The sequence below is a fragment of the Bufo bufo genome, chromosome 1 (assembly GCF_905171765.1).
Source record: "Bufo bufo chromosome 1, aBufBuf1.1, whole genome shotgun sequence".
Classification (NCBI taxonomy): Eukaryota; Metazoa; Chordata; class Amphibia; order Anura; family Bufonidae; genus Bufo; species Bufo bufo.
The window spans coordinates 455,540,082-455,562,253 of NC_053389.1; the positions used below are offsets into that span (position 1 = coordinate 455,540,082).

Genomic DNA, 22,172 nt, shown 5'->3' on the forward strand with positions numbered 1-22,172 from the left:
ATTGTGACGGAATCTTCACTTGCTGAACTTTATTCTGCTCCCTTATGGCTGTCATGATGCTGCTAGTATTAGATGGTAGAAGAATTCTAACTCTGATCTGAAAAACAAACACCTGCTGTATGATGAGAAAACCTCCCCTTTTCTTAGGCTACTTTCACACTAGCGTTATTCTTTTCCGGTATTGAAATCCGGTAAAGGTCTCAATACCGGAAAAAATTGCTTCCGTTTTGTCCCAAGGCATTCTGAATGGAAAGCAATCCGTTCAATATGCATCAGGATGCCTTCCGTTCCGGAACACTACCGCACTTGCCGGATTTCCATTGAAATGTATTAATGTCGGATCCGGTACCAAGTGTTCCGGAAATTGCCGGCTCCGGTTTTTCCGGTCTGCGCATGCGCAGCTCTTTCTAGCTTTGAAAAAATTAAATACCGGGTCCATTATTCTAGATGATACCGGAAAGACGGATCTGGTATTTCAATGAATAAGTCTAACGGATCCGGATCCGGAAAAAAAAAGATATCCGTTTGTATATGGATTTCCGGGTCAGGCATTTCCAGTAATGGGACTGCCTGCCAGATTCTAACAACGCTAGTGTGAAAGTACCCTTAAGCCCGTTTTTTATTTATGTGAAAAGAGATGGACAACAAAGGTGCAAACATTTCCTTTTGGTTTGCCTTCTCTTTTTGCAGTATTAAGTTGGTCATCAGATGGAAAATGATTGTGTGTTTCCAAATGCCTGTTTTTTATGGCCATTTTACAACCAGTTTTCCATCCATTTTCTGGCCATTGGGCCGTTTTACAACCATTAAAATTAGATGATTTACATTGGCTTTTTTTTTTTTTTTGTAAAATCCCATCCGCTGCAGTATACATAATGTCCCCATAGTGGCCCCCAGCAGTAATAATGTCCTCCATAGTGGCCCCCAGCAGTAATAATGTCCCCCCATAGTGGCCTCAGCAGTAATAATGTCCCCCATAGTGGCCCCCAGCAGTAATAATGTCCCCCCCTAGTTGCCTCAGCAGTAATAATGTCCCCCATAGTGGCCCCCAGCCGTAATAATGTCCCCCTTAGTGGCCCCCAGCAGTAATAATGTCCCCCCATAGTGGCCTCAGCAGTAATAATGTCCCCCATAGTGGCCCCCAGCAGTAATAATGTTCCCCCATAGTGGCCTCAGCAGTAATAATGTCCCCCATAGTGGCCCCCAGCAGTAATAATGTCCCCCCATAGTGGCCTCAGCAGTAATAATGTCCCCCCATAGTGGCCCCCAGCAGTAATAATGTCCCCCCCTAGTGGCCTCAGCAGTAATAATGTCCCCCATAGTGGCCCCCAGCAGTAATAATGTCCCCCCCTAGTGGCCTCAGCAGTAATAATGTCCCCCATAGTGGCCCCCAGCCGTAATATGTCCTCCATAGTGGTCCCAGTCGTAATAATGTCCCCCTTAGTGGCAAACAGATGTTTGGGTTTTTTAAGCATAAAAAATTACTCACCTCATCCACTTGCACGCTGATGGGAGCTTGAGCGTGGGTCCTTCGGCAGGTCTTTTAACATCGAGAGAGGAGCGACTGCACTGCAAGTGGATGTGGTGAATAATTGTTTTTTTTAACACCCTAAAAGGCCATCTTGCACTAGTGTACCCATTTTTAACAGCCATTAGACGGGTGCACATCTGCCTAACAAAATGCCATGTGAATAGCCGTGTTTCACTGCCGTGTTTCACTGTCCTGTGAATGTAGCCGTAAGGACTCAAATATTAGACTATTTGCTTATGGCTCATCTTGTGGTTAGATAGGTAGAATTAATGCAGTAAATGAAATAACATGGACACCAATTTTATTGTACCAAGTTCTTTAAAGGTATATTAAAACATTGGGCTTATTGAGTTTGTCAATTTCGTACATAATTAGGTCAGACGTTTTAGGCGATGTGGTGAGCTGAGCACAATTGTTCATTTTGTCCTACTAAAATCTTCACAATTCATATTTAATCTTCTCTCTCAATGGTAGCTATCCATACATGAAAATCTTATTATTTTAATGCAGGCTTGTAAAACCTCATCAGGTAGGTTGGCAGAACGCCTTAATTCATTCTTTTGCCTTTCACCTTACTGTTTAGATATATTTCTAATTATATCTGAAATAATAACCTACCGTAACTCTTGTGGACTTGTAATAACTGCTGTCTGTATACGGTATATCCAGAATATTTTCAGTGTATTTTTGGAATTATGTATGTTGTCGGAAAGACAAACTGCTTTTTTCTTCCCCACACTGTGAAGAACATATACATAAGGTTTTTTTATGTTCTCTATTATAAGCCAAGCACATTTAGGTTACATTTTAACTTTTGGGAATTCATTTTGTTTACCAGTTATTTCATTATTTATCTCTATCTGTCATTTCTTGGACAAGATTCTGATCATTTAAAGATCTCATGGGTGTCATGGCTATTAAATGGGCTCTCAGATTGTTCCAAAAATGTTGATAGTTAAAGGGGTTGTCTCACTTCAACAAATGGCATTTAATATGTAGAGAAAGTTAATACAAGGCACTTACTAATGTATAGTGATTGTCCATATTGCTTCCTTTGCTGGCTTGATTCATTTTTCCATCCCATTATAGACTGCTTGTTTCTAGGGCTTACGGCCACAGGGACAGGAGCTACTGTGCATGCGTGCCTATGAGCAATAGCAAATAGTCTGGTAAACAGCAGATAACAGAACTAGACATTTCTCACTGATAAAACATATTACAAAGTTTCTTGTGGTCACTTGTACTACTGATTTATACAAAGTTGTGTGAGAAGTTAATGACCATTTAAGTGAAGCTTCAACTACTTCTACATATTTCAGGACCGGACTATTTTCCGTTTTTGCATTTCTGTTTTTTTACTTTTGCGGGACAAGTTTTACCTTCTAATGGTGCCATTTAATGTTTCATGCGAGGTAGTGGAAAGCTGGAAAAAAATTACAAATGAGGTGGAATTGAAAAAAAAAAAAAACACAATTCCACCACAGTCGCTTCTGTTCCCTATGCGGTAAAACAGACCTGCTGTCTTCATTATCTGGGTTAGTGTGAATAGGGTGATGCTACATTTGTATAGTTTTTCTTGTATACTATATTCTAAAAAAATGTATTTTAATTTGCATTGCCATGTTCTGATCCCCATAACTTTTTATATTTATATCTATGAGTCTGTGTGAGAGCTCATTTATATTGGGGCGCTCTGTACTTTTTATTGATACCATTTTGGGGTGTGTATGATTTTTTTGATCACCGTTTATTCATTTTTTTTGCAGGACAAAAAAAGGCAAATCTGCCATTTAGATTTTTTTTCCATTACTCCATTCACCATAAATGATAAATATTTTTATACGTTAATACTACGGGCATTTTGGGAAATGGCGATGCCTATGACTTTTATTTATACATTTTTTTACACTTTTTAAAAGTTCCCCTAGGGAAAAGCTGCCTCAGATGCTGCGGCCACAATTGACCACCACATCAGTGTGGGGGGGGGGACAGATTCTTTTAAGGTGGTCGTATACAATAGAGTAATATCAGGCCAAACCTGCCTATTTCAGTGTGAACAGCTGACCATCTCTGTCTGAGTAAAAAAGGATTGGTTATGTTGAATTTCAACATGCCCAGTCCTTTGTTTTCAAGTGAGATCAGAAACGTCTGGCTTCTTCCCCGTTCTTTATTGAAATATGGGGTGGTGTGTTTACCTATAGACCGAGATTGTAATAGAGAGGACTATACAACAAGACATTTAATTTTATATATTTTTTTTTTTACACACTTTATGCAAGTATGATTTCTAGGGATGAGCGAATTTCATGTTATGAAATTTGTTTGCGCTTCGTTTAGTGGTAAAAGCAGAATTCCCTGCATAATGGAAATGGGACGGATCCGTTATGCAGGCCATAGACTTCAATGTTGACTGAATGAATAACGGAATGCCTCTAAATTCCGTTATGTATTCCGTCATAGAATTGGATTATGGTCCGTGGTAACGGAATCCATAACACAATTCTGCTTTTACCACCAAATGAAGCGCAAACGAATTTCAAAATATGAAATTCACTGATCTCTAATGATTTCAAATGTACAGTAGTTCAATGATGATAAATTATTTTGCTTTGTTTTTACAAGCTTCCTACTGAGTCCTTATTTTATCGAGCAGTACTTCAGGTCATCTGCAAAGAAGTCTATGGCATCACACAAAGGTATGAATATTTCACAAATTCCTATTAGGAATAAAAATTATAACTATTAATACGGGGTGGATTCTCAAATGCAAGAAATGCAAAACAAATAGACAAATCACCAGGTGCCGATGGCTTACACCCCCTGAGTACTGCAGAAATTAAAGGGGTTATCCCATGATTAATGTAAAAAATAAAAATCAGACTACATATAACCAGCCTTGTACCTCACATGGATCCAGATACCTCCCCATTCATTGCTCTGCTAGATTTCAAGGGCAGTGTCTTTTCTGCTGATGCTAAGGGGACATGTCCATGCTCTTCCTATCACAACCCAGGAGGCAATTGAAGGATTAAAACTGAGCATGTGCGGCCATCTCAGTGAGCAGGACAAAGAGTTAAGAAAAAGAACTAAGAGCAGGTTTCACTATGCAGATAGAGTTTATTGAATAACTTGGTAGCTATAATACATTTTTGATTACATGAAATTACAAAAGCATTCAGATCCAGGTGCTGGTTTGAAAACTGTATAATATTTTTTGTGGGAGAACCCCTTTAACTACTGTATACCCATATTTCTTTTAATGAAGGATCAGTCTTTCCAAACTGATCTGATTAGATTCCATAAGGAGGTAAGTTCCAACTGCACCAAGATTAATGCTCTGTCTAGACTTTTTGAAGGCGTTTGATACTGATGCTGAACCTACGGATTTTTTCCTGCTTATTGATTGCTATTTGATACTGTAGCGCGTACTGTAGAAAGTTGGCACATAAAATGAGATTGCTTGGATATGCAAAATGTGTATATGCACACTCAAAAATATTTTTAAAATAAAGGGGAAAATTCCTCATTCCCGTAACATGTCTTTTTAGCATAAAAAAGTTGCAAAACCCCAGCTTTTTTAGTCACAACTGGTATTTTACGCTGCCCTTGTCATGTTTACTGCCCTGGCTTGTTCATCATTATTTACACCAGAAAATGGCGTAAATAATGACCGAAATCTATGACGGCTTCAAGCCGTAGATTTCAGTCTCGCACACAGACTGCCAGACAATGCCTGTGCCTCATCATAAATTACATGCCTCCTCTGGCAGCACAGGCAGCAGACCCCAGTCTTGATGAATCAGGGCCATAATCTTTATTAAATAGACCAAAAATAAGCAAAACAAATGAAACAGAAAATGCCCTAATGTTTGTGTAAACCATAATGTATATGTGTTTGTATGTGTGGTAGGCAAACGGGTGTCTCCCAAGGAAAGAGAACCATCTCCCTAGTGGCTCCCTATGAGTCATAATCCTACCTTTTTAATTTGCCTTAGGGTATAACAAGGGAAAATGGGCAAGCCAGATGTCCATTCCTAAACAGCTGAGCTGTGCTTGCCCCTCGTCAGTATGGAGTCGGATTGTGGCTGGCTGAGTTCCATGCCTTGGATGCATACCATGGAACACTTCCAGTAAGTCTCCATACAGGGCCGGTCTCTTTAAGGAGAGCCAGTAGCCTACCTAAGCTATGTGTGTTACAAAAGAAAAAGAAAGTGACATAAAGGCAAGGAAAGAAACTGATGAGAAAAATGGTGAGAAAAAAAAGCACATGGCACTTTTTTGAGTTATCACATTTGTGTTGTCACATTTTTGTATGAGTTGTCAGATTAGTATTCCCAGCTACTTTTTGTGTAGCACTACTATGCTTTGTTTGTGACTCAGTTCTTTTTATTATACAGGTGAAACTCAAAAAATTTGAATATTGTTCAAAAGATCATTTATTTCAGTAATGCAACCTAAAAGGTGAAACTAACATATGAGATAGACTCATTACATGCAAAGTGAGATATTTCAAGCCTTTATTTGGTATAATTTGGATGATTATGGCTTACCGCTTATTAAAACCCCAAAGTCACACAATTTTTTCACATAAGGATATTTTATTGCATCTTGGCTATATCTACATGTGATGCATTACATTCCTCTGCATCACCTATTTTTTGTAAATTGTGAATTTTTGCACTCCTGATATATTGGATGGCCCATTTTGCCATGACCCATCAGTGCTTTATTGAATGCTATAAATTTGTGGTGGCAGCTGTATTTATTGTACACAGGCTCCCTGAGTTTTTTTAATGGGTTATTCTTTTGGTCCATTTAATAAAATATTATGGGGGTCATTTACTAACCAGTATACGCCACTTTTTGGTGTATATCTGTCACAGATTACGGCACAATCTAGTCTAAAAAAGGTGGTGGGGGCGGGCCCATCTCATTTTCTACGCCTTTTTTTAGGCATAGAAAATGGTCTAAAGCAAGGTAGCTGGCATAGATTTAGACAGGCGGTGGATATGCCGAAGTTATGTAGAGGCTGGCACATCCACCTCCAGCTAAAGGGGCATTAAGAAAGGGGTATTAAGACAGGCATCTAAAACGCCGGTGTTAATAAATGATGATAAATGATGTTTTAAAAATATGTTTGAGTGTATGCGATCTTGACATGTATCTGTTTCATGCATTATTTGTTTTTACATTTATATTGCACCCCGATTCTTGTGGTGTTGCTCATCTAATACTTGTTATAAGTGTGCTTTTATGAGTGGCTCATTACCAGCATTTACACTAGGGGTGCACAACGTTTTTTTGTCTGGGGGCTGCATTGTCACATGGTTCTATTTCAAGGGGCCACAAAAAAAAATATGTTAATCGGCACTTTTTGCATCAGCCTATTTAACAGGCCAATGCAAAGTGAATTGGGAGTAATGATCACTACCACAGTCATTCCTCCCACAGTTCCCTCATTATCGATAGCATATCCGTGATTACACAGGGGTATATGCTGATGATTATCGTACATCTTTCATCCTGATAACATATGCAAATCAGCCGACAAACGAGTGATTGCAGAAAATGTATACTTGTCTGCTCTCCGGTCCTCCTGGCATAATTTACATCTGGCTGGCTATGGACATGGTCACATATCCCACTCTAGCAAATGACTGGCTTCAGCAGTGATGTGGCCACAAGCAGCACATCACGACTGAAGCCAGTCATTTGCGAGAACGGTGCATGAGACCATGCCCATGCACCACCAGATGTAAACAGTGCAGGAACCAGAAGATGGAGACAGTAGGGATAGTGTGGAGCAGGAAAGTATGAACCTTTTGCTTCGGGGGCCATGCTGCGGGAATCATTTTTACTGAAAAAACCCTTTAAGTGATGACATTTACTTCTATCCTTCCTCCTATTCATAAATTAGCGCTTTCCTACACTGCAGAGGATGCTGATCACTGGTTATTACCGCCTCCTGCCCCCTGTTATAGGTGCTCTCCAGTAACTAGTAAGCCCTTTCCCTTACTAGTGGGGAAAGTGCGTATTAGTAACCCTTTAGTGACTAGTACTGAAAAGGCCTTAATGACCAGACACTTTTTTGTGGTTCAAACCGTTGTATTTTTTTTTTTTTTCTTGGACAACCATTTTTTATGTGACACATTGGGCTTTATAATATATTTTTTTGTTTTATTTGGTGGAAACTGTACAAAACGTTTTTAAAGTCATTTGTTCTCAAATTATAGCTCCCTATTCTTTAAATATGCAAACTGACACCAAAATATATTATTATAATTAGCATGATCAGCTGTGTTTCTGCCCTGCAAGAGGGGGACCGCAAACCTTGGCTCTGCGGGCCGCATGCGGCTGCGTGTTGTGCACCCCTGATCTACAATATTAATATGCACAATGTGTGCTCAGTTGGGCATGTCCATTACTGGATTATTCACTGTAAGGGTCCATTCACACGTCCGTTGTTTCTTTCCTGATCTGTTCCGTTTTTTGCGGAACAGATCTGGACCAGATCTGGACCCATTCATTTTCAATGGGTCCTGAAAAAAAATCTGACATTGAGCTGTCCGATTTTTTTCAGGACCCATTGAAAATGAATGGGTCCAGATCTGGTCCAGATCTGTTCCGCAAAAAACGGAACAGATCAGGAAAGAAACAACGGACGTGTGAATGGACCCTAATTCATACAGATACCCAGCTGAATTATCTGTTACACTGAGTTCTTGACTATCCTAGTTGTCCGGCCATTACTTACAACACCATCTATGGCCATTTGTCAATACCAGACAGGACAAAATGGGCTTCATTTATCAAAACTGGCAAACAATGAGAGCTCACCTTTTATTTCTTAAAGTGTTCTGAAAAAATAAAAGGTGAGCTCTGATTGGTTGCTGTGGGAATTAAGACAATTTTCCTGTTAAGGTACTTTCACACTTACGACAGAGGATTCCGTCAGGCAGTTCCGTCGCCGGAACTGCCTGCCGATCCGGCAATCCGGACGCAAACTGATGGCATTTGTCAGATGGATCCAGATGCGGATCCGTATGAAAAATGCTTTGAAATACTGGATCCGTCTCTCCGGTGTCATCCGGAAAACCGGATCCGGTATTAATTTTTGGGCATTTTTAAAGGTTTGCGAATTTGCCGGAACACTTAATGCCGGATCCGGCACTAATACACTTCAATGTAAATTAATGCCGGATCCGGCATTCCGGCAAGTGATCAGTATTTTTGGCCGGAGAGAAAATTGCAGCATGTTGGGGTATTTTCTCCGTCCAAAAAACGTAAGAGGGACTGGACTGATGCATCCTGAACGGATTGCTCTCCATTCAGAATGCATTAGGATAAAACTGATCTGTTTTTTTCCAGTATTGAGCTCCTGTGACTGAACTCAATACCGGAAAACAAAAACCGATAGTGTGAAAGTACCCTTAGACAGTTTTGATTAACGAGGTCCAATACATAGGGGCAGCAATTATTTTCTGTGGTGTATATACTGTTGGTGGTAGGCTTCTTGGCAGTCCTATTGTTATTGTTATTTATTGTAACAATATAGTTTTTGCTATATTTTATATCTTCGTTGGTTTATTGTTATTATTGTATTGGTACCTATTATTTTAACTTCTATCACTATTATCATTTGTTTTATCCATTTGCATTAGTCAATCTTATCACTATCATTTCAAGCCATTTCTTTTATATGTATCTTGAGAACCAATATTCTCTGATATATTGCTTATCCCTAGCCTCATGGGTATAGAGGTAGGGATACATACATATATACATTGACACTAACAAGTTTGAGACACTTGTATACCTTTTCCATGGCCCAACATAAGATTCAGAAGAATTAAAGTGTAACTGGCGTTTCATTTTTTTATTCCCTAATGGTATAGTACACCCTGCGGTATAAGTGCTTTTGTGATTTAAAATTGGATCATTTTCAGTTTTACCTGCTAATAACTCCCACAAATGAATGCTACTTTCCTATTTAGCAGCTCTCATCTCACTGTGTTGCCATGTGCAGTCCGTCTTCTCCGTATTATAACAAGAGACGGATGAGCTCTGAGAGGAGGAGCTCACCCCTGACAGCCTGGAGCTGGGCTGAGGCAGAAAGTGGAGGGGGGAGGGCTGCTTTAGATGGATGATATCTTCTCAATGGTAGCAGCTAGAAATATGCAACTGGTCTTTAAAGCTGACAGTCCAGGCTTTCATACAAGACCAGAATGACAGCTCTAGTCCAAGCAACAGAGGAGAAATCACTGTTAGAAATAGAATCGGGAATAATCGCGAGTAAAATCTGCTTTTACTTTCATCTTCATTCACAGCATCCCGATTTCTATCATTGATATCTTCCCCTGTACTTAACAGATTTATATCATTCTGGTATTGAAAATGGAATGTCAGCTTTTAGAAAATATAGAGCCCACATTTCTAGCTGGTATCAAACCAGAGATATAAGCAGCTAAAGCATCCATCCACCCCACTCCTGTCAGTCTGGAAGAGAATGAGGGACAGCTGGCTATTAAGAGGTTAAAATAAATGCTTACTGATTTAATGTAATTGCAGGACTTGTCTCTGGTTAGCTGTATGTGAGGATACACACTGCTCTGGGTACTGTGGGAAGTTATCTGCGTTCTGATTGGTCCTGCTAGTTCATGTGAGGAGAGCAAGGGTTTATGGGAAATACAGGATGGCCTCAAGGAAGGGCAAAGATCATCGCAGGAAGAGCAGCAGAGGCCATCTTAGGAAGATGCTGAAATAGAGGCACAGAGAAATAGGGTTGCTAAGGGCTGAATACAGACATCAGAAAGGTAAAATTAGCAGAAAAACGCAGCTTCATGCATATCTCCCCTTCAGCATCACATATGTTTGCCATTTCACTACCAAAAATAAAATTCCTGTTACACTTTAATAACCTCTTGATCAAAACATGAAGGACATGTCATAATTTGAAAATTCTGTAGAGAAAACATGTTTATATATATTTTTTTTTTTTAAATGATAAATAATACATTCATTTACTATGTAATGCATATTTTAAAATTTTAGAATATTAATGTTGAAATTAATTTATACTTTTTTTTTTTTTTCCTTCAAGGTCCTATTCACTAGTTCCACAGAGTGAGAATATCCTTAAAATGTAAGAGGCTGATCATAAATTTTAAATATTGTTATACAAAGAGGGAAATGTTTCATGGTGTAAAATGGTTGCAGCGTTGTAAAAAAAAATGTGAGCAAAAGATCATCTAAGGCTATGTGCTTCCCTGCCCCTGGCCACAAAGCACTAAGGGAAGGGGTGCCCCAAGCTAAACTCTTGCACCAGGGCCCACTATTCTTTAGCTACACGCCTGCCGCCGCTGCAGCTCTTTGGCACCAGTGGTCCCTGCTGGTCTCTGTTTACTTGTCCATCAGTCGTGATGTCATGTACATCCAGGTGACCACTGAACCACTGTTACCGTTGAGTTCAGGGATAGGAACGTGCCAACCACATGGATCTACAATACATCATGACTAGAGCGGCAGGCGAGTTGAAAAGATGAGTAACCCTTGGTGAATTTTTTTATTTTTATTTTATCACATTTCCTGATGTTAGATTACTTCGTTTCAAAACTTTTTATTGAATTTTGTAGTTCAAAAAAAATATCATAATCTGCCATAATATAAAACCCTTGCAGGGGGAGCATCTTAAAGAGGAACACAAACAGTATTCAAAATGTCCTCAAAATAAAGGACTTCATCATATAGGAGTTCAATGGGTTCACACATCGAAGCATCTATAGTAATGTACACGTATCAGAAGTCATTATCAGAAAAGGAAAATCAAGAGACAAACTCTCATGTTTGAACCAGGTGTTTCAAACCTGGGGTTGAAATATAATCTATCTATAGCTGCCAGTTAAGTAGTGTTGAACTATAGAACTTGATGGAGGGCTGAAATTGTTTCATAAACCATCTTCCTGTTGATTCTCTCTTTGTCATCTGTGTGCTGTATGCATCAGTGCGGCCATATGTCCATCTCGCAAAAGAAAACCAAAATTCTAGCTTCCATGCAAAGGTATTGAGCAAGTTTATGTTGTTGGTTGCACATTTGACCAGAATCTTTCAACAACGTGGCAAGTGCACCAGATATAGGCATGAGAGCACATCTCCTGGTAGCCCTGAAGCACAATGGGGAAGAGTCTGGATAAATCTAATGGACTTTTAATGGTGCTAAATAGGCACGATGGAGAATTTTTATAGAAGCGTTGGCATAGGATACTTAGAAACATAGAATGTGTCGGCAAATAAGAACTATTTGGCCCATCTAGTCTGCCCAATATGCTAAATACTATGGATAGCCCCTGGCCCTATCTTATATGAAGGATAGCCATATGCCTATCCCATGCACGCTTAAACCCCTTTACTGTATTTGCAGCTACCACTTCTGCAGAAAGGCTATTCCATGCATCCACTACTCTCTCAGTAAAGTAATACTTCCTAATATTACTTTTAAACCTTTGCCCCTCTAATTTAAAACTATGTCCTCTTGTAGCAGTTTTTCTTCTTTTAAATATTCTCTCCTCTTTTACCTTGTTGATTCCCTTTATGTATTTAAAAGTTTCTATCATATCCCCTCTGTCTCGTCTTTCTTCCAAGCTATACATGTTAAGGTCCTTTAATCTTTCCTGGTAAGTTTTATCCTGCAATCCATGTACTAGTTTAGTAGCTCTTCTCTGAATTTTCTCCAAAGTATCCATATCCTTTTGGAGATATGGTCTCCAGTACTGCGCACAATACTCCAAATGAGGTCTCACTAGTGCTCTGTAGAGCGGCATGAGCACCTCCCTCTTTCTACTGGTAATGCCTCTCCCTATACACCCAAGCATTCTGCTAGCATTTCCTGCTGCTCTATGACATTGTCTGCCTACCTTTAAATCTTCTGAAATAACAACCCCTAAATCCCTTTCCTCAGATACTGAGGTTAGGACTGTATCACTGATTTTATATTCTGCTCTTGGGTTTTTACGCCCCAGGTGCATTATCTTGCACTTATCAACATAAAGTTTTAGTTGCCAGATTTTTGACCATTCCTCTAGTTTTCCTAAATACTTTTCCATTTGGAGGTATCCCTCCAGGAACATCAACCCTGTTGCAAATCTTTGTGTCATCAAGACACACCTTACCATCGAGGCCTTCTGCAATTTCGCTGATAAAGATATTAAACAATATGGGTCCCAGAACAGATCCCTGAGGTACCCCACTGGTAACAAGACCATGGTCGGAATATACTCCATTGACTACAACCCTCTTTTGTCTGTCCCCCAGCCACTGCCTAATCCATTCAACAATATGGGAGTCCAAGCACAAAGACTGCAATTTATTGATAAGCCTTGTATGTGGGACAGTATCAAACGCCTTACTAAAGTCTAGATAAGCAATGTCTACTGCACCTCCGCCGTCTATTATTTTAGTCACCCAATCAAAAAAAACAATAAGATTAGTTTGACATGATCTCCCTGAAGTAAACCCATGCTGTTTTTCATCTTTCAATCCATGGGATTTTAGATGTTCCACAATCCTCTCCTTAAGTATGGTTTCCATTAATTTGCCCACTATTGAGGTCAGGCTTACTGGCCTATAGTTGCCCAATTCCTCCCTTCTACCTTTCTTGTGAATGGGCACAACATTTGCTAATTTCCAATCTTTTGGGACGACTCCTGTTACCAGTGATTGGTTAAATAAATCTGTTAATGGTGACTGCCTTTCAAATTAGTGGTGCGCTGTGAGGGAAAGAGAAATCCGGGAAACGTAAACCCGAGCCTAAAGTCCTAGGGAGAAGCATTGAAAGCAGAATGCAACCTGTTACCTAGCTTTTTTTCTGTCTACTTTATCTTTGTCAACTGTACTCTGGTCTCAAGGTTAATATTGCTTGTGTTCCATTAACACTGTGTTTGTATTGTTTTCAGTGACCAACGCGTTGGAAAGATCTTTTCCAAGTCATCATCCTTTACAGACTACGTCAGGAAGTCTCTAAAAAAATTTGGCCAAGATGACTCAAAGGTTAGCCTAATTTTACATATTAAAGGCAATTGTCAGCAGATTTGTACCTATGAAACTGTCTGACCGCTTGCATGTGTGCTTGGCAGTTGAAGACATCAGTTTTTTTCTCATGTTCATATGTGCCCGCCTTTCTAAGAAAAATTATGTTTTAATTTATGCAAACGAACCTTTAGGAGCAAGGGGTTGTGGCCATTACACCTAGAGGCTCTGCACTCTCTGCAGCTGCCACTTTTTCTCCCCTTTGATTGATAGGTGCAGGCAGTGAAAATTTCATCATGCCTGGTCCTGTCAAAGTGGAGAGGGTGGAGCAGTTACAGGAAAAAGGGAGCTTCCACGTGTAACGGAAATGCCCCTGTTGCTCCTAGAGGCTCATTTGCATAAATTAAAACATCATGTCTCTCAGCAATGTGGGCACATATATATATATATATATATATATATATATATATATATATATATAAAATATATATAGAAAAAGGAAAAAAAGTGGCAGCACCGTCTATTGAGAAGACAAGGGGGTCCAGCCGGCCCAGTTGGGATTGAGCAAACCCAATATGTAAAAGTTGAAAAACGGGCAGCACTCCATGAAATAAAAAATAGAAAAATGTTTATTCACCCAGACAGGACATGCAACGTTTCGGCTCTATGCTGGAGTGCTGCCTGTTTTTCGACTTTAATATATATATATATATATATATATATATATATATATATATATATATATAGCCTTCAGCTGCCACGCGCACATGTAACAGTTCAGCCAGTTTCATCGGTACAAATCTGCTGACAGATGCCCTTTAACATGCCTTTTTATTGGTATAACTTTTGAAACTTCATTTAAACAGAATTTGTCATGAACTTATTTCTTAATGCAGTTGTTTTTGTTAAACAGAATTTTTTTTATAAATTTTTTAAAATTTTCCATGTTATGTGTACTTAAAAATAAATAAAAATCCTGTAGTTTTTACTCTGGCCCCTATGGCCACTAATAATGTGGCAAATCCCGTTCTGTGGAGATCACTTTTCAGCAGTCATCACTTTATCATCACAGGCAGGTTTGCAATGACAGATAACCCCAATAAATATATAACACAGGATCCAATAAACACGGTAGGTGATGGTCACAGCTTATATACTCCCCCTCCCTCCACAGTGATCTCTGCATAGGTCACAGAACATATATAGAAAACTCTCCCATAGAAATAAATAAACATCCCTTGTCCACTGTGGCCAGTGGTCTATGTGGCTGCTGTTAAAAGTAGCTCAGGCAAGATGGCAGCCCCCATAATCGTGTACAGAAAATTAAAAGTAAAAATGTGCAATCGGATAAAAACAGATTAGAGAAAAATAATATGTATCAGTATCTGGTTTTAATTAGTAAAAACAATATACATAGGTGATGCATCCCCTTTAAGTCCATATGGAATATATAGCATGTCATTAAACTGCAAAGGCAGCTTTTTTGGAGGTTGGCTCTGACATGTGGAACATATACACCACAATGCACAGTGCCCATTTGTGACCACCCCTCTACCACTTCCTGCATGGAAAGTCCTTCCATGTTGCCCTATGCTATATAGGTGAAACTCGAAAAATTTGAATATTGTGCAAAAGTTCATTTATTTCAGTAATGCAACTTAAAAGGTGAAACTAATATACAGTTGCAAGAAAAAGTATGTAAACCCTTTGGAATGATCACAGTCTGCTTAAACTAAGAACACACAAAGAATTAAATGTTACCATGTTTTTATTGAACACACCATGTAAGCATTATAGTGCAGGTGGAAAAAGTATGTGAACCCCTAGACTAATGACATCTCCAAGAGCTAATTGGAGTGAGGTGTCTGCCAACTGGAGTCCAATCGATGAGATGAGATTGGAGGTGTTGGTTACAGCTGCCCTGCCCTATAAAAAACACACACCAGTTCTGGGTTTGCTTTTCACAAGAAGCATTGCCTGATATGAATGATGCCTTGCACAAAAGAGCTCTCAGAAGACCTACGATTAAGAATTGTTGCATAAAGCTGGAAAGCGTTATAAAAGTATCTCCAAAAGCCTTGCTGTTCATCAGTCCACGGTAAGACAAATTGTCTATAAATGGAGAAAGTTCAGCACTGCTGCTACTCTTCGTCCTGTAAAGATGACTGCAAGAGCGCAGCGCAGACTGCTCAATGAGGTGAAGAACCCTAGAGTGTCAGCTAAAGGCCTCATGCACACGACCGTTGTGTGCATCCGCGGCCGTTGTCCCGTTTTTCTTCGCGGACCCATTGACTTTCAATGGGTCCGTGGAAAAATCGGAAAATGCACCGTTTGGCTTCCGCGTCCGTGATCCGTTTTTCCAGTCCGTGAAAAAAATATATGACCTGTCCTATTTTTTTCACGGACAACGGTTCACGGACCCATGCAAGTCAATGGGTCCGTTAAAAATCACGGATGCACCCAAGATAGTCGTCCGTGTCCGTGATCCGTTTTTCCTATCATTTTCAATGCAAACTTGACTTAGTTTTTTTTTTCACTTTTCATGTCCGTGGATCCTCCAAAAATCAAGGAAGACCCACGGATGAAAAAACTGACACGGAACAACGGAAACCGTTTTTGCGGACCGCAAAAAAAAAAACGTCCGTGTGCATGAGGCCAAAGACTTACAAAAGTCTCTAGCATATGCTAACATCCCTGTTAGCGAATCTACTATACGTAAAACACTAAACAATAATGGATTTCATGGGAGGATACCACAGAGGAAGCCACTGCTGTCCAAAAAAAACATTGCTGCTCGTTTACAGTTTGCACAAAAGCACCTGGATGTTCCACAGCAGTACTGGCAAAATATTCTGTGGACAGATGAAACCAAAGTTTGGAGGAAACACACAACACTATGTGTGGAGAAAAAGAGGCACAGCACACCAACATCAAAACCTCATCCCAACTGTGAAATATGGTGGTGGGGGGCATCATGGTTTGGGGCTTCTTTGCTGCGTCAGGGCCTGGACGGATTGCTATCATCGAAGGAAAAATGAATTCCCAAGTTTATCAAGACATTTTGCAGGAGAACTTAAGACCATCTGTCTACCAGCTGAAGCTCAACAGAAGATGAGTGTTGCAACAGGACAATGACCCAAAGCATAGAAGTACATCAACAACAGAATGGCTTAAACAGAAGAAAATACACCTTCTGGAGTGGCCCAGTCAGAGTCCTGACCTCAACCCGATTTGAGATGCTGTGGCATGACCTCAAGAAAGTGATTCACACCAGACATCCCAAGAATATTGCTGAACTGAAACAGTTCTGAAAAGTGGAATGGTCAAGAATTACTCCTGACCGTTGTGCACGTCTGATCTGCAACTACAGGAAACGTTTGGTTGAAGTTATTGCTGCCAAAGGAGGTTCAACCAGTTATTAAATCCAAGGGTTCACATACTTTTTCCACCTGCACTATGAATGTTTACATGGTGTGTTCAATAAAAACATGGTAACATTGAATTCTTTGTGTGTTATTTAGTTTAAGCAGACTGTGATTGTCTATTGTTGTGACTTAGATGAAGATCAGATCACATTTTATGACCAATTTGTGCAGAAATCCATATAATTCCAAAGGGTTCCCATAGTTTTTCTTGCAACTGTATGAGATAGACTCATTACATGCAAAGCGAGATATTTCAAGCCTTTATTTGTTATAATTTGGATGATTACAGCTTATTAAAATCCCAAATTCACAATCTCAGAAAATTAGAATATTGTGAAAAGGTTCGATATTCTTGGCTCAAAGTGTCACACTCTAGTTGGCTAATTAATCCATAACATCTACAAAGGGTTCCCGAGCCTTTAAATTGTCTCTCAGTCTGTTTCAGTAGGAATCACCATCATGGGAAAGACTAGTGACCTGACAGTTGTGCAGAAAACCATCATTGACACCCTCCATAAGGAGGGAAAGCCTCAAAAGGTAATTGCAAAAGAAGTTGGATGTTCCCAAAGTGCTGTATCAAAGCACATTAATAGAAAGTTATGTGGAAGGGACAAGTGTGGAAGAAAAAGGGGCACAAGCAGCAGGGATGACCACAGCCTGGAGAGGATTGTCAGGAAAAGGCCATTCAAAAGGGATGGGGAATTTTACAAGGAGTGGACTGAGGCTGGAGTTAGTGCATCAAGAGCCACCACACTTGATCCTGGACATGGGCTTGAAATGTCGTATTCCTCTTGTCAAGCCTCTCCTGAACAACAAACAACATCAGAAGAGTCTTACCTGGGCTAAAGAAAAAAAGAACTGGTCTGTTGCTCAGTGGTCCAAAGTCCTCTTTTTTGATGAGAGCAACTTTTGCATCTCATTTGGAAACCAAGGACCCAGAGTCTGGAGGAAGAATGGAGGGGCACACAATGCAAGATGTTTGAAGTCCAGTGTGAAGTTTCCACAGTCTGTGTTGATTTGGGGAGCCATGTCATCTGCTGGTGTTGGTCCACTGTGCTTCATTAAGTTCAGAGTCAACGCAGCCATCTACCAGGAGATTTTGGAGCACTTCATGGTTCCTTCCGCAGACGAGTTTTATGAAGATGGTGACTTCATTTTCCAGCAAGACTCGGCACCTGCCCACACTGCCAAAAGTACCTAAACCTGGTTTAATGACCATGGGATTACTGTGCTTGATGGGCCAGCAAACTTGCCTGACTTAAACCCCATAGAGAATTTATGGAGCATTGCCAAGAGAAAGATGAAAGCATGAGACCGAACAATGCAGAAGAGTTGAAGGCTGTTATTGAAGCATCCTGGTCTTCCATAACACCTCAGCAGTGCCATAGGCTGATAGCATCCATGCCACGCCACATTAAGGCAGTAATTGATGCAAAGGAGGCCCAAACCAAGTACTGAGTACATATGCATGATTAGACTTTTCAGAGGTCCTACATTTTTCTATTTAACATCCTTTTTTTATTGATTTCATGTAATATTCAAATTTTCTGAGATTGTGACTTTGGGGTTTTCATAAACTGTAAGCCATAATCATCCAAATTATAACAAATAAAGGCTTGAAATATCTCGCTTTGCATGTAATGAGTCTATCTCATATATTAGTTTCATCATTTAAGTTGCATTACGGAAATAAATGAACTTTTGCACAATATTCAAATTTTTTGAGTTTCACCTGTATAAGTAAGATTACTCATTATATGATATCTTTTGAGTTATTTGATGCACAGAATTGATTCTGAAATCTCCTCATTGAATGGGGATTAACTGAAGAGAATGGATCCCAGGTGTTCATTTTGCATTGCTTTATTAGTTTTGATGTTCTTTTATGTTGTAAAGCTGTTTTCTGGATGAAATCAAAGGGGCAAGAAATGTCTGTATTCAACAAATACTTTCTCAGCTTGGAAAATAGTATCGCTAAAGGCAGGTAACAACTGATCAAACAGTTAACGCTCTGCTTTGGGCTTGCGTGCCTAAACCCCTGGCCTCCAAAGATTCTTAAGATCCCCCAGGCAGTTCTTCTGGAGACCATAGTTTCCACTAGATATGGTTTATTGGACGAATTGAAACCAGACTATTAGTATGTTTCACAAGTTGGTCATCCGCCTAGCACATTTCAATACATAGCTCAAAGATGTCGTGTAACTTGTAAGTGAACAGTGAAATTTTGTGTCTTCAGTATATACTTTATCCATATGGAAAAAGCATACACACAAATAGTTGTGGCCTGTTATTGACTAGTTAATGCGTAAATTCTGTGTTGGAGAGAATGCCTGCGAAAGCGTTTTTTTTCTGTTTCCACTGTCCTCTGCAGTGGGTATCGGAGTTAACTGGTAGCAGATGCGTTAGTGTCATGGAACACTGGATGGAATCTTTGGCGAGAAGGATTAATTCCACGCAGTATGTAGCATCGACACCCTCCCAACCTAAAGCAAATGTGTCTATGAGTTGTGTATGAATGTCATGTTTATTGCTTTTCCAGTATTGTTTAACATGCTGTCACAAGTTGTTAAAGTTACCATTTTTCCATTTTAATGCACAAAATGTTCCTCCTATAACAAAGCTTTTTAATTCAAATGGCTGCCTTGGCCACAGTCTGAGGCATACTGTATGTCTCTATTAATTGATTCCCAAGCTTGCTTTAACCATTCATCAGTAATCTACATAATGTAACAATGCACATTTAGAGGTATGTACGTCTGTGTGCATCTGAATATACAGTATAGTTACTCAACTTTATATCTAAATACATTTTCCAACACAGCGCATATCCTTGGTATGGACTACTTTTGATATTATGTCTAATTTACTAGAAAACCTTAGAAGAGTTCAGAGTGTGGTTCTAAAGTCATTCTGGAAAATGCATTACTAAAGTGTTCTGTAATGACCTGCTACTTCATCTGATGAGGAAAGTTCTTGACTTATGTCGGTAATCCAAAAGTGTGTGTTCTGGATGAACCGGCACCATGTTGTGTGCAGCAGGTTTTCAGGCTATATCATCTTCTCACACCTGGACGTATAGAGAATAAAGTGTTTTTGATGTGTTTCTGGCATTACAGTCTTATTGAAATGCTGTACATTAAAATCTTGCGAACATAAGAGGAAAAAATAGGCAGCACTCACCAATGGTTCTTTTGCTTCTTTTATTCAAGACAAACAGGTTTTTATGCGGCTGGGTAGCAGATTGCCATATTCACATGCAATCGGCGACGGACGTTTCACGCACGAGTGATCGTGCTTCCTCAGGCCACTACGTAAACACGTACCTACGTGCTGACTTCTTATACCTGGCGTCTAGTTGCCATGGAGATCCATAACAAACCAGACGTCATGCACACAAGGGTCTACTAATAATAAAATACAACAAAGAGATACTGTTACAAGAACACATTCAAATCAGTGCGGTCATTTAGACCTAGCTGACCTACTGCTCCTGTACATGTGATCCATTTTGCTTCTTTTTGTAAAAGGTTACGATGTCTGTCTTCTCCCTGAACTGGGTGTAGGACAGCTTCTATTCCAGAAAACTGGAGTGCTTTTACATTCCCTCCATGAACTTCTCTCACATGGTCAATTAGTCTAGGGCAGCCTTTTCCCGTCCTTATAGAGTTAAAATGCTCCCTGATCCTCTCAAATAGACACTTGATGGTTTTACCTATGTAAAAGTGGCCGCAAACGCACATCAAAACATACACTACAGAAGTGCTCCTACAGTTTATGAAACTGGTTACCTTTTTTGTTATGGGACCTATTTTTACCGTTTTCTTTTGGGAATTGTACTCACATAACGAGTAACTGCCGCACTTGTAGTTGCCTTTCGGCCACCAGTTGCTCTTTTTTCCCCCTGTGAATCTGCTTCTCACAATCCTATCCCTTATTGTGTGGGGCCGTCTGTATGTTATTAACGGTTTCTCATCCACTATACCCTTCCAACCTACATCTTTTTTCAGAATATCCCAGTGTTTAAATATTGCTGTTCGTATTAAATTAGCCATCGGGCTAAATGAGAACGCATCTTTTTTTACTCTTCTGTTGTCCTTTCCTGTCATTTCCTCTTTTACCTCCTAACAGCTCATCTTGGGAGATTTTCTCTGCCTCTTCCATCTTCTCATCTAATAGGTACTCAGGATAACCCCTTTGTAATAGCCGTTCTTTTAGCTGCAGTGCTTGTTTTCTGTATCCTCCATCTTCACTATTGATGCGCCTCAATCTAACAAATTGCCCATACGGCACAGATTTCTTTACGGCATATGGGTGAAAGCTGTCGTGGTGTAGTAGATAGTTGGTTGCCGTGGGCTTGTGATGCCCCTCCGTGATAAACTCTCCATTACAAACCATGACAGAAACGTCCAAAAGTTCCATGGCAACTAGACGCCAGGTGTAAGAGGTCCGCACGTAGGTACGGGTATAAGTAGTGGCCTGAGAAAGTGCGATCACTCGTGCGCGAAACGGCCATCGCCGCTTGCATGTGAATATGCTACCTAGCCGCATGAAAACCTGTTTGTCTTGAATAAAAAAGCAAAAGAACCATTGGTGAGTGCTGCCTTTTTTTTCCTCTTATGTTCGCAAGATTTGAATGGCTGCCTTTTCTGGATAGTCCACTACCGTATTGGTTTATGTTGGAGGCATCTTATGCAAGCACGTATCAGTGTTAACACGGATCAGCAGTGCGACCTGTGATTCTTCTTTGTGGACTGTACATTAACATGACAACATAAAAAATAGCATTTTAGGGTTTTACAGCAATGTAGCACCAGTTGCTGTTGCTCGTTGGACACAAAACATGTGCCGCAGAAGCAGGGTTGCCAATCAGAACTTAGCTCAAAATCACAGACAACCAATATTGGAAAACCATAATGGATGATAAAGATTATAAGTAATCCATGTCTACAGCTCAATATACTGATAAGAACTCATTACCAGCATTTACTGTGAGCTGTAAAATGATGAGAATTACCACCAAAATAATCTAGTCAAGTACCACCAGCCTCAAATAAATTACTGACACGTCTATTTTTTTTTTTTTATAGACAGCGGAAAAAAAATTACCTATATTTACAGACTGTTCAGAAATTTTTGGACGGTTGGCAACCCTGTGCAGGAGGAGACATTTAAAGGGGTTATCCGTTTTCAGGGAA

General features: G+C 39.8%; 1 protein-coding gene across 2 annotated transcripts in view; it reads left to right on the forward strand.

Annotated features, from left to right (window-relative positions):
- METTL25 (methyltransferase like 25) overlaps positions 1–22,172 on the forward strand; it is a 280,093-nt gene that overhangs the window by 156,920 nt on the left and 101,001 nt on the right. Inside the window, exons 9-11 of one of the 2 annotated variants that reach the window (XM_040408511.1) lie at positions 4,154–4,227; positions 10,632–10,673; positions 13,480–13,573. In XM_040408511.1, coding sequence (XP_040264445.1) covers positions 4,154–4,227; positions 10,632–10,673; positions 13,480–13,573 — 210 coding nt within the window. Of the gene's footprint in view, positions 1–4,153; positions 4,228–10,631; positions 10,674–13,479; positions 13,599–22,172 lie in introns of both variants that reach the window. The other variant, XM_040408516.1, reaches the window with a different exon arrangement.